Genomic DNA, 12,638 nt, shown 5'->3' with positions numbered 1-12,638 from the left:
CCCCAAATTATTATCCTGGCCCCTGTTGGTTGTGGGGTACACACTGTATAACTTGGAGCTGTATTTGATTTTCCACAGATCCATGATGTGAATCCCCACTGAAAAGGGGAATTCCAGGAGTACTCTAGAGAGGGCAGATCCTCCAGGAGGACCCAGGGAGAGAACAGGAGGGTGTGCAGATCTCTGCACATACGATCTTGTGCCTCCCCACCAAGAGCTGCATCAATGTCAGGAGACTCCCTAGGGCAGGGGTGGGCAAACTTTTTGGCCTGAGGGCCACATCGGGGTTGCAAAAGTGTATGGAGGGCCGGGTAGGGAAGGCTGAGCCTCCCCAAACAGCCTGGCCCCGCCCCCATCCGACCTCTCCCACTTCCAACCCCGACTGCCCCCCTCAGAACTCCAGACCCATCCAACCCTTCTTGCTCCTTGTCCCCTGACTGCCCCCCCAGATCCACCACCCCCTGACAGGCCCCCCAGGACTCCCACCCCCATCCAACCCTCCCCGCCCCGCTCCCTGACTGCCCTGACTCCTATCCACACCCCTGCCCCCTGACAGGTGCTCCAGGGCTCCCATGCTTATCCAAACCCCCCGTTACCCATCCCCTGACCCGGCCAGAGCCAGACTTGCTGCCGCACTGCCCTGCAGGAGCACGCAGCCCCACTGCTCAGAGTGCTCCCTGCGCAGCAACCTGGCTGCTTGGGAGGGGGGGCAGCGGGGGAGGGGCTGGGGACCCAGGGGCCGGGCAGGACGGTCCTGTGGGCCAGATGTGGCCCGCGGGCTGTAGTTTGCCCACCTCTGCCCTAGGGCTTGAGAGCCAAATGTGAGGCTTCTTCCCCTGTGTATAAAAGAAACCCAAATTCCACAAGTAAAGAATTCAGAGGACACTCCAGAAGAGGGCAATCTGTTCCCAACAAGCAACAGACTCTGATTACTACCAGTCTCCTGAACTAGCCACTTAGGCCCATAACAGCTTCAGAATAAATGATCACACATGCTTTAAAAAATGATAATTAGTTTCCCTGTATGCGTTGGGTAAGTGGAGCACAGAGTTATTTGCTACCCATTCTAGGGTCGTCTGGGCTTTGTTCATTGCAAACTTTAAGCCCAAACCTTCCAACCTTCTATGCACAGAAGGCGACGATGGGTATCCCAAGTGTGGAGTGCTTTGATTGGGCTCTTCATTTCCATTAAACTATAATGACAAGTCCTGTGCTCTTACAGAAGTCTGATGCTGCATGAATGTTTGTTGCTATATACTGTAAAATGTTTTAATCAGCTGCAGTACAGTTTGGATAATGAAGTAGCAAGACATTATGAAAAAAATCAAGCTACAAAAAAATAAGAAAATGTATTTTCAACACAAGGCACATTATTGACAGTGCTAATCTTTGGCGAGTATGAGAATCAGCAGATGATAAATTGGCCACAAGAGGGAGCCAATATTATTCCAAGAATGAAATGGAAACATGAATTACATAGAGAAAATCAATTCAAAATTATAGGTCAATGTGGAAAAGCACAAAACATGTCTCTCTCCCCACACATAACCCAGAGTTCACATAAAGGTCAGGGTACGTGCAGAGCATCCTGAAAATGTGAAATAATTTATGGGCGTCTTTTTATTTCGCATTGAAAGAAACACCTTCCCTTCTTTTCAAGCTCTGAGTACGGGGCTAGTCAGGAACTTTTCTCCATAACTTGAACGTCTACTAAAATGCGCTTTTTGTAGCTCATATAAAAATCACCATGTCTTCCAAAATCTCTAAACAAAATTTGTTTGTTATTTCACCCTAGGTTCCCCATGAAATATATAGAGACATTGGGCTGAAATTGAAAAACTTGCTCCTGCACAGTATCTTATTATTGCTACATACTATGTTGTTTTTTCTCTGTCATGTAAGCGTTAAGTGTGAAAGACATCAACATCATTTAGTTACATAATTGCATTATTGAAATTGCAAAGAAATCCTGGCCTAGTTGCAACTCAGTCACATTCATCTGACATACTATAAATTTCCTCTGCTATTTCAATTGGACATTGTCCTAAAGTGTTGTAGGAGCTGGTAAAAAAAACAAACAAATGCATTACATTTATCCCAGACGTTGCTTTATTTTAGTGATAAGTAAAGTGCTCCATTAGTTTCTCTTGTTCTCGCCCTCACGGGGACACAATTCTGCCAAATGAAAAGGGCTGCATCTTGTATTTATGTAAACACATAGAATTAGAGTGCCACTGGGACAAAACACATTTTAACAAAGACAAAACAAAAAGACTATTTGATTACCAGCTACTCTGGAAGAAACAGTTGTCTAAAAGGATTTATGGACTTCAGAGCTGGGCTCACGTTGTTGCTGGTTTGGCATTATACAGATTTTGAATGCTAGCAGTTTGAATTCATGATTTTTGTTTCAAATTTCAGTCTTGTCTATCTAATACATACTTCTATGGCCCCATTTCCATAGTATCTGAGCATCTCACAGTCCTTTACGCATTTATTGTCACAACACGCTGGGAGAGTGGAAAGTACTATGATCCTCCGTACAGAGAGGCAAAGGGACTTTCCCCAGGACATAGGAACCCTGTAGTGGAACAAGGAGTTGAACCTGGGCCTCCCAAGTCTCACACCAGCATCCTATTCACTGGACCATCCTTCCTCTTGTTTAGCTCATAAGTCAAAGCTAAATCTCAAAACAAGACTGGTTAATTTTGTTTTAGTCTGTGCATTGCTTATGGGGTCCAGAGGCCTGATGTGTGGGCAGCTGTTACACAGGTTTAGTTGTATAGCCAGACCGAAACCTGCTCTCGAAAAAGTGTGCTGAGCCAGAGATTTAGCTTTGCTCTGCCCTTGAAAGTTAGGTGCACATTGAAAAACCCACCTGCCTGACCGACACAGCTATACCAACCTAACCCTCAGTGCAGATGCAGCTATATCGACGCAGCTAACTTCACTCATGGAGGTGGTGTTCCTACACCAACAGAAAAAATCCCTCCGCAAGTTTGTACCAGCACAGTCTCTGCAGTGTAGACACAGCCTTAGGAAAAAATTGTTTCCAGTTTTGACAAAGCATTCAAATGAAGCTTTGCTGACCTCAACTCTAGAGTAAAGTTTGCACAGTTTTAGAAAAAATATTTGCTCAGCATCAATACTCTGACCATCTTTAAGAACGTATTTAACAGCCTGTGGCTAAAAAGGGGAGGATTAGATTTCTAGTGTGAAATGTGACAATAGCCTGAGAAATTAGCAAAAAAACTCGTTTCCTTTGTTCAGTTCCATAAGTGTGCTCAGTAAGAAGAGGCTGTGTGTGCAAAAAGCTAGCAGGCTGAAGGCCTGGGGTTAACCAGTAACTAACCTAGAAGATGCTAATGCTGAGGTCAAGGCAAGGACTGATTAATACAGAGGTAAATATTGACAGACACAAAGGTGAAGTCACTGTTACTTTAAGGCAAAATACCTAAAGATTTGGACTGAAAACAGATGCCAGTCTGTGTGTTGTTAAATATATTTACGTGAGAAACCAATTGACAATGTATGACCTTGGACAAGTCACGTGGGTCTACATATGCAAAAGTGGCCTCCAAATTTGGGTGCCCTTGTGTTTTGAAGGTTATAGGGGTGGTGGGCACTCAGCACCTTTGAAAATGAGGCCCCAAGTGTCTCAAGTGGGATGCCCAAAGACAGAAGAGCCCAAAAGTAGAGACCACTTTGGAAAATGTGTTCCTCAGCCTCTCAGCTCCCCAGTTCACCCCTACCCCCAAGCTGTAAAATGGGAATAACAATGCTTACCCACCCAAATAAATAAAGCTCTTTATGATGTAAAAAAAATAACTAAAAGCATTATGACCCTGATTCAGGAAAGCACTTAAGCATGTGATTTGAATTCAATAGGCACTTAAGCTGAAGAGCCCTCCAGGGGATCCTTTCCTATCTTAGGACCTATATCAGGTAAATATTATTTGAAAGGCAGGGGAGAAGCAGGGGAAGTAGAGGAGGAATTGAAGAGACTAGAAGAGAAAAGAGAAGGGACAAAATAAGTACAGAAAGAAGAGTCAAAGCAGAGGAAAGAGCTATGGATGTGGATGACCTTGGGCAACTCACTTAATCTTGCTGTTGCTCAGTATCCCCATTTGCAAAATGGGGATATTATCTGCCTATCACAGAGAGACGGAATGTGGCTTAGTAAATCATGTTTAAAATGGCTTTGAGATCCTTGGAAGAAAAGTGCTTTAGAAATGTAAAGTATTATTCTTAAACCATTGGGATGTAATTGCATGTTGAAGTAGAGGGGATTTTACCACTGCTAGTAGAAAGTGATGTAGCATAGATGCAGCATGTCCCATGCTATCCAGAAATGGGTGTCAGCCCCCAAATACTTTGTAACTCACTTTACACTGTAAGATCTTTTCCAAGCACTTCAGTTAATTTTCTCATTAATAGGGTTGAACTTTTTGTTGTTGTTATAAATTCCATGCCTTGGTCTTTCAAGTAAATCAGCCCACTGGTCATTTGAATATTTTTTCATGTGAGTGGACAGGGTGATAACAATTACTAGTTTGTTCAATTACTTCAGTTTAACTCTCAGTGTTGCAACCAGCAATAAGAATGTAAGAAAGAGAAGACCAATAACAGGATAAGGTGTGGCACCAAGAACTCTGAGAAACCTAAATAATAAAAAGAAAAGGAGTACTTGTGGCACCTTAGAGACTAACCAATTTATTTGAGCATAAGCATCCGATGAAGTGAGCTGTAACTCACGAAAGCTTATGCTCAAATAAATTGGTTAGTCTCTAAGGTGCCACAAGTCCTCCTTTTCTTTTTGCGAATACAGACCACCACGGCTGTTACTCTGAAACCTAAATAATAAATGAATTAAAAACTGGATCCAGGGGCCAACAAACTGCATCCACAGACAAACCTGCTGGGGACTACACCCATCCAGAGACAGATTGAAGAAATAGTCAGGGGATGAATAGCTGGCTCCTGCTAAAGATCAGTTGGTGCATGTATTGGAAGAACAGAGTGGAAGCCAAATTATTAGCACCTACCTCACTTCAAGAAGGACCACTAGTAGCAACTACAGGGAGGAAGGGGACTCTACTCATAGCCATGGTGGTACAACAACCGATGCCTAATCTACACTCGGACCTTAGTGCTACAGCCAGCGGAACTCTTATCAGTTTGGAAGAATGGGTAAGAAAATGTTTAATGCAGCTGGAACTTAATTATCTTTCTTTTGGATTTGCTATTCTGTTAAAATATCAGGATGAAGATTTTGGTTACTCTGATTTTGTTTCCTCCAGTGGGACAATAACCAAGATGCTTCAATGATGGAACTGACATTGAGAAAGATACCAAAGGATATTTTCCTTCTGTACGATGAGCTAGGCTCAATAAATTAGTTCCTTGTCCCTTGATACCAGGATCCTAAGATTATTCATTCCAGGATTGTTTTTTTTTTATCCACCTTCTGATCTGTAGAGTATGTCTTTAATAAATGCTAGTCATGTTATTTACCAGCCATCTTTGCATCTATAGCCAGAATTCAAATCTCTTTTCCAGGACAGCCAGCAATGCTCTTAATATCCGTCCTTGAAATAAAGGAGGTGTGTATTAATGTGTCCAAGTTCAATTACATCTCATTCTGGCTTCTGGAGACTCACCACTGCTGCTGGTGGGATGTCCCCATCTCACCCTAGGTAGAAAATTTCTCTCAACTGTTGGCCGCATCGCTGGCATTCTTTTTACTTCATTGCTTCTGTCCACAAGTGCTAGAGAAGGAGAAAAATATGTAAGAGGTCTCCAAAAAAGTAAGGATGTTGAGGATTAGATGTCATCGAAGCTCTATTTCAGTAGAGCTCTCGGACCTCTCTTATCCTGTACCTATCAGGTTCTAATTGAATGCATGCTAAAGGTAAGAATCCTGTTAAAGACCAGATTGTATGTGGAAAGGGTGGGGGCCACCATCACAGTAGCCTACATTCCATCTCCAGACCTGTGGCATGGGGAATCTAAACATGGAAAAGGCTGGGATTTGGTGTGCTATGTGCATTGTCCTCGCAGGAAAGCAGTGGGTAATCAACAATCCAGTTAATATAGCCTGTGATTGTATGAACTTTTGCATGGAGCCTTTTTGCCCTAAGTATATGCTCCATGTGAGTATGTGTAAGGAAGCTGCAGGGGAACTAGCCTAGCCTAGCCAGCACAGGGCCTTGCCACTAAAACTGTGCTAACAGGGAGCTGCACTGAAAGCCATGAGATCGAGGAGGTAATGCAGAATCACCATACTTCTGTGGAGAATTACGGCTTTGGCCTCACTTTCATCTCTCAAGATCTGTGCAAATCTCAGTTCATCTGTGGGTTCTTGTAGTGGGGCGGTCACCCTGCTCTGGGTTTGAAGGAGTTCGAAGGCCTATCCCGGGGAGCCAATCATGAGCAGGCTTGAGACAGCCAATCAGGGCCTGGCTGGACCAGTATAAGAAGGGCTAAGGGAGGAGTTGGGTCAGTCTCACTCCAGCCTCAGAGTGGGAAGGACCTAGCTGCCTGGGAGCACAGGGTACCAGAAATAGAGCGGTGCTGGGGAAGGGCAAGAGGAGCTGGGGAACTCCAGCCTGGCAACTCCCCAGGCTGCAGGCCTTGTTAAAGGCCTAAAGGGGTAGTGGGGCTGCAGAGCTCCAGGGATAGGCAGAAGCAGCTGGTCCAACCCCCTTGCCAGTGATGAGTGGCCATTACAGACTGTAGTTTGCCTCAGAGAATGCGGGCTAGATGATGACTGGCAGTAGCCACTGAGGGAAGGTGGGCTTAGAGGGTTGGGGGTTCCCCTGGGAGAGGAGACCCACAGCATGGGGACTGCCATGGGGCAGAAACCCAAGGAAAAGCAGCACCAGGGTCCGGGAGGGACATGGGGGCCTGAGGCAGAAGAGTCACCGGCCAGCAGGGGGCGCTCCAGGGCTGGAAAAGAGCTAATTCCTGGATGACCAGCAGGAGGTGCTGCGCCAGTGAGTGCTCGATCTGCTACAGTTCTGGAGTTTGTATCCATGCCTCATTTCTGAGGGGGTGGGAGGAGGCAAATCCCACTCACGCCCCAGCAGAATGACCCAGTAGAGATTCTTCAAGAGAAATGTTGCATGTTCCTCTCCTCTACCCAGCTTTTTCCCCAGAGGAGGGACAATCTGGCCCCATGAAAGCATTCATGCAATACTCATAAAGCTCCCACATGCCATCTAACTTCTCAATAAGTTATCTATGTACTTATATGCTTTTTAAAAAATAACATTTGCTCTTCTTACAACAATCTGAAGAACACCCGATGCTTTCTTCTCTTCTTTCCATCTCGTATTGCAGCTTGACCAATAATCTGTAAGACTCTCTCAATGCCATCTTTCGTCTTTGCAGAGCACTCCAGATAGGCATATGCCCCAATGCTAGCAGCCAAGGCCTTTCCTTCTGCCGTCTTTATTGGCTCTTGTTCCAATTTAGCAAGTCTTTCCAGCACACCCTCATCGTTCCTCAGTTCTTTTTTGGTAGCCACCAGAACAATGGGAGCTGTGGGGCAGAACAGTCTGACCTCTGGAATCCAAATGTCAAGGATGTTCTGCAGTGAATTTGGCCTGTCCACTGAGAAGCACATTAAAATGACATTTGTGCCTTTATAGAACAACGAACGGAAGTGCTGATAATTACCTTGGCGCTGCCCTGGTACATCAAAGAGCATCAGCTTCATCGACTTCCCATCAACCTCGGTGTCATTGACATAGGTTTCAAACACTGTTGGCTCATAGCATTTGGGAAACTCTTCCTTGCAGAAGGCATGCAGGAGGCATGTCTTGCCACAGGCAACATCTCCCACGACAGTTAGTTTTTTCCAAACAGCAGCCATCTTCTGAAAAATAGGATGTGGAGCAAAATGAACCCCTTCAGCTTTAAGCTTCCAGTGCTTTGTAAATACTCTTTGAGGAGAGAGGGAGAGGAGAGGCAGCAAATCACACTAGATTTGATTCTGTCCCTTTGTATTATTCCCTTTTGCCCATACGTATGATTTCTTGATCTTTGTGGTATTTATCTGTGATAAGAACATAAAAACTGCCATACTGGGTCAGACCAAAGGTCCATCTAGCTCAGTATCCTGTCTACTGACAGTTGCCAATGCCAGGTGTCCCAGAGGGAATGAACGGAACAGGTAATCATCAAGTGATCCATGCCCTGTCACCCATTCCCAGCTTCTGGCAAACATAGGCTAGGGACACCATTCCTGCCCATCCTGGCTAATAGCCATTGATGAACCTATCCTTTATGAACTTATCTAGTTCTTTTTTGGAACCCTGTTATAGTCTTGGCCTTCACAACATCCTCTGGCAAAGAGTTCCACAGAGTGACTGAGCATTGTGTGAAAAAATATTTCCTTTTGTTTGTTTTAAACTTGCTGCCTATTAAATTCATTTGGTGACCCCTAGTTCTTGTGTTATGAGAAGCAGTAAATAAAACTTCCTTATTTACTTTCTCCACGCCAGTCATGATTTTATAGCCCTCAATCATATCCCCCCTTCGTCGTCTCTTTTCCAAACTGAAAAGTTCCAGTCTTATTAATCTCTCCTCATATGGCAGCTGTTCCATACCCCTAATCATTTTTGTTGCCCTTTTCTGAACCTTTTCCAATTCCAATATATCTTTTTTGAGATGGGGCAATGACATCTGCACACAGCATTCAAGATGTGGGCGTACCATGGATTTATACGGTGGCAATATATTGTCTGTCTTATTCTCTATCCCTTTCTTAATGATTCCCAACATTCTGTTCGCTTTTTTGACTGCCGCTGCACATTGAGTGGATGTTTTCAGAGAACTATCCACAATGACTCCAAGATCTCTTTCTTGAGTGGTAACAGCTACTTTAGACCCTGTCATTTTATATGTCCTCTCAAGTCCCTCACGATTAGCATCGTCAACAATTTTCACTGACGATGCTATTTACTCTCTCTTCTAGATCACAGAATGAAGATGTCAAATAAGACTGGACCTAAGACAGAACCCGGCAGTGCCCCATTAGATAACTCATCCACCAACAGTGTAATTTTTATCACCAAAAAACCCCAAGCTTGGCTGGCACCATCTATCCTTTATAAACATATTGGTTGCATATTGCCCAGGGGTCTGTTATCATGTAGAAGCTAAGAGAGCCGACCTCCCCTCCTTTTCATACATGTACCATTATTTTATTACTAGGAATAGGAGTTAGACTTACAGGTAGTAACTTCCAAGATCACTTTTCTTCCCTTTCTTGAAGATCAGCAAGGCATTTGTTTTTCTCTAATCTTCTTTTCTCCCCAGTTTTCTTTGGAACACTAATTCACCTATGAAGACAGTTCTCCACCACTCTTGCAGGACACTCATGATAAGCACTCTTTTTAAATAAATGTTTCTGTTTCTTAATTTAGCCAGCCAATCAGCAAAGAGGAATGAATGAGATCATTGCTTTTAAAAGCAATCTACTTTACTTGTAATGATGTAAGGAGGATGAAAACATCAATTACGCAATCCTGTAGAGGTTTACAACATCAATTACACAATGCATATAGAAGTTGCTTCATGTATTCCTCATTTCTATTGTACAAGACTGCTGCTCAAAATTCCCTCCCTGAGTAAATTATCTGTGTAGTACTAAGAGTTCCAATTAATTTAGTCCATGAGACTGACGCTCTTTAGTAAGCTATGTAGCCAGCAGAGCATGGGGGACAGTATCAGATCAAACTTCCTCATGCCATCACACCAATATACCTTTGGTCTGGAGAGACAACTTAGAGAAGTGAGGTTAACCCAGTCTCCGTGACCCAGTCAATCTAGAGAGGAAGGATGGTCCAATGGTTTGGGTGCTAACCTGAGACTTCAGAGACTTGGAGTCAATGCCCTGCTCTGCCACAGACTTCCTGTATGGCCTTGAGCGAGTTATTTAGCCTGTCTGTGCCTCAACTCCTCATCTGTAAAACAGCACTTCCCTACCTCACAGGAGTGTTTGGAGGATAAATATGCTAGAGATTGCGAAGCACTCAGATACTTTGGTAATGAGGGTCATATAAGTGTAACACCGACAGATCCCGATGGTCAGCGGTTGGGATTGGACTTTGGGACCTCTGGAGCTAAATGCATGAGCCTCTACTGCATGAGCTAAAAACCAAGTGGCCCTTAGCTAAGGCTGTAAAGCAGACTCATTAATCTCTCTCTAAGTGGTCTCGGTGCCACTAGATGGGACAGAATACCACACCCAGGAGGTGTGTGGGTTACATAAGCAGCTATGATAGATAGATTTGGCGTCTGCTGAGAGTATCAATTGTAGGGGTTATTTGTAATACAGACACTTAAGGATGCACAAAAGGAATTAGGTGCCTAAGTCCCAATTTTGGCACTATTGAGATGCACAAAACTGCTGCTGAACCTTTTAGGCACCTAAACTTACTCTGCACCTAAGTTTTTGCAGTAAAAACTCCCTAGGCACCCAAGCTTCTGCCTCCAGGCATGTGCACTGCTACCTCAGGCTAGGCATCCAGCTGTCTGTCTCCCACCTAAGCCTCAGAGCGATTCATGCACCAGGGGAAGACAGGCATTTGGACGCTTAAGTCACCTGTGGGGCCCAATCCAGTTGGCACCCTCTGAGCATGCCAGCTGGGGGCATGGGAGACAGGTGGCAGAACTCCCTCATAACTTTTTGCCCAGTGGTTAGGGTACTCAACCTGGGATGTGGGAGACCTCCAGTTCAAGTCCCCACTCTTCTCGAGGGGGAGAAAGGATTTGAACAGGGATCTGCCACCTCTCAGGGGAGTGCCCTAACCAGTGGGCTATGGGTGGGATATTCTTAATGTGGGCCTCCCTCAGTCTTTCCTGTTGAAGTTGTTGCACTGTGAATAAATAATCAAAGAGTAACTGGAGTAGGGGAACTGGATTCTGAGTCTTCCACATCCTGGGTGAGTGCTCTCGGGCTATAGAGTCATTTTCATGCTTGTGCTCTCCTTTTCTCTTTCTCTCTCTCTCTCTCTCTCTCCCACACACACACACACACACACACACACACACACACTTTTTTCTGTCTCTCTGGCCCAAATACCCTCCCTGGCTTCTTGCAAAAAATAGTTCCTGACTCCAGAGAGGGTTCCCGGCAGGGATCTGCAAGCAGAGATAGGCACAGTCCCTGCAGCCTAGACTTAGACGCCTTACTCCATGAGAGGGGTGGTACTTAGCATACACCCCAGTGGTCAGCATCTCCAACTGGCTAGCTTAGGTGGCTTCCTGCCTAGCACATTGGCTTTTGTGAACTGCAGTCTAAGGTGCTATCTCTCCCCATTCATTGTATAGGAGCTTAGGTGTCAAACTCACACTTTGTGAACTGTAGTGATGTTCTAGGTGCCTAAAAGTGAGGCACTGTGGTGCTCAGTGTCACAGACTGCCTGGCTCAGTGGTCCCCAAACTTTTTACCTCCCACCCCCCTTACCTCTATCCACGTCCTCCCCCCGCCCACTGAACCCTGATTGTTGATACACTTATTTAACATATTTTCAGACTAATTCCTTTTCGTTCAGGATATACTCTTACATGTACTGCACCTACTGTTTGTGTGCTTTTTATACAAAAATACACTATTCTTGTTTAATTCCTGTTTTGTGTGTTTGCATTCTAGGAATGTATCTCTTTTATTCCTCCATTTTCAGGATTTGAGGTTAAATTCAGCTTTTCTCATGGACCTGTGACAGCAATAAGCCTACCATATCATGAAATGAGCATTTCAGTCCTTATAAATGCCATAAGCTCTCCTCTTCCATCAAATAGCTCCATACTAATTATTTGAGCCTTTCTTCCCACATCTACTCAGAGGCTTCTCAGCATAAGATTGCAAAATAACCATATTAGGCCAAATCCTGCTTTTCTTACTTCACTGGGATTTTTGCCTGCATCAGGACTGTAGGGTAGGGGTCTTAGCATCATGGGAAGAGAAAGCATGGAGGACTCAATATACAAGTGAACATATAATGTTATTAGCACATATGAGTTCCTCAGTAAGTGTTACTCCACAGCAGGAAATGAGCTTACTTGCCTAGTCATTTACAAAGTAAGAAGTGATTGCTTCGTGGCTAGGTTTTTTGCATTTTTAGTGTATGTTTGTACTTGAACATAAATTGTCTGGGTTAAATAAATACTACTACCAATGTCATCAAGGGTAGTGGGAGTGCAATGAAACAAACACCATTATCCAGTGATATTTTCTACCCCCACCTCACCTTTATCTCTCCACTTGCTTAATTTTCAAACAATTAGGTTGTCTTCCAAAGCATCAATATCTGAAATGCAAAGAACATACGAACTAGCTACTCCAGGCCAAAAACTCAGCCCTGAAAAATGTGTATGGACCTCAGTGGGACCCATTAGTACACACCTAAAGGCAGAACTGGCCCTTTAATAACATAAAATACCTTGGGAAGGAGGAAAAGCCATCTGGTCCCAGCTGCCTATTTTAATTTTACTTTCCAACTTTCCCACCATTGCCCTCAATCACCTTCTTGAGAAGGAAGCCCAGGCACTGATGTATGTTATTATCCCTTTAGATCAATTTACAGAAACCATTGCAGTCATCCAGCTCTAACACACACAAAATTCTG

At 44.3% G+C, this 12,638-nt stretch overlaps 1 protein-coding gene across 2 annotated transcripts; it reads right to left on the bottom strand.

Moving 5' to 3' along the window:
• Positions 1 to 1,234: 1,234 nt before the first annotated feature.
• Positions 1,235 to 9,438, bottom strand: LOC140908553 (ras-like GTP-binding protein rhoA). Of its 2 annotated transcripts, none has more exons than XM_073335916.1 (3): positions 9,239 to 9,438; positions 7,287 to 7,879; positions 1,235 to 5,768 (listed from the first exon to the last, which is right to left on the bottom strand). In XM_073335916.1, exons 2-3 carry the CDS (start codon positions 7,874 to 7,876, stop codon positions 5,747 to 5,749), a joined length of 612 nt encoding a protein of 203 aa, XP_073192017.1. In that variant the 5' UTR covers positions 7,877 to 7,879; positions 9,239 to 9,438; the 3' UTR covers positions 1,235 to 5,746. The 2 variants fall into 2 exon arrangements, with proteins under 2 accessions (XP_073192017.1, XP_073192018.1); XM_073335917.1 differs by having other exon boundaries at positions 7,287 to 7,876.
• Between the last annotated feature and the right edge of the window lie 3,200 nt (positions 9,439 to 12,638).

This window comes from Lepidochelys kempii, chromosome 3 (assembly GCF_965140265.1).
Source record: "Lepidochelys kempii isolate rLepKem1 chromosome 3, rLepKem1.hap2, whole genome shotgun sequence".
In the NCBI taxonomy this organism is placed as follows: domain Eukaryota; kingdom Metazoa; phylum Chordata; order Testudines; family Cheloniidae; genus Lepidochelys; species Lepidochelys kempii.
The sequence above is the reverse complement of the archived record's forward strand: the minus strand, read 5'-3'. Positions and strand labels throughout refer to the sequence as shown.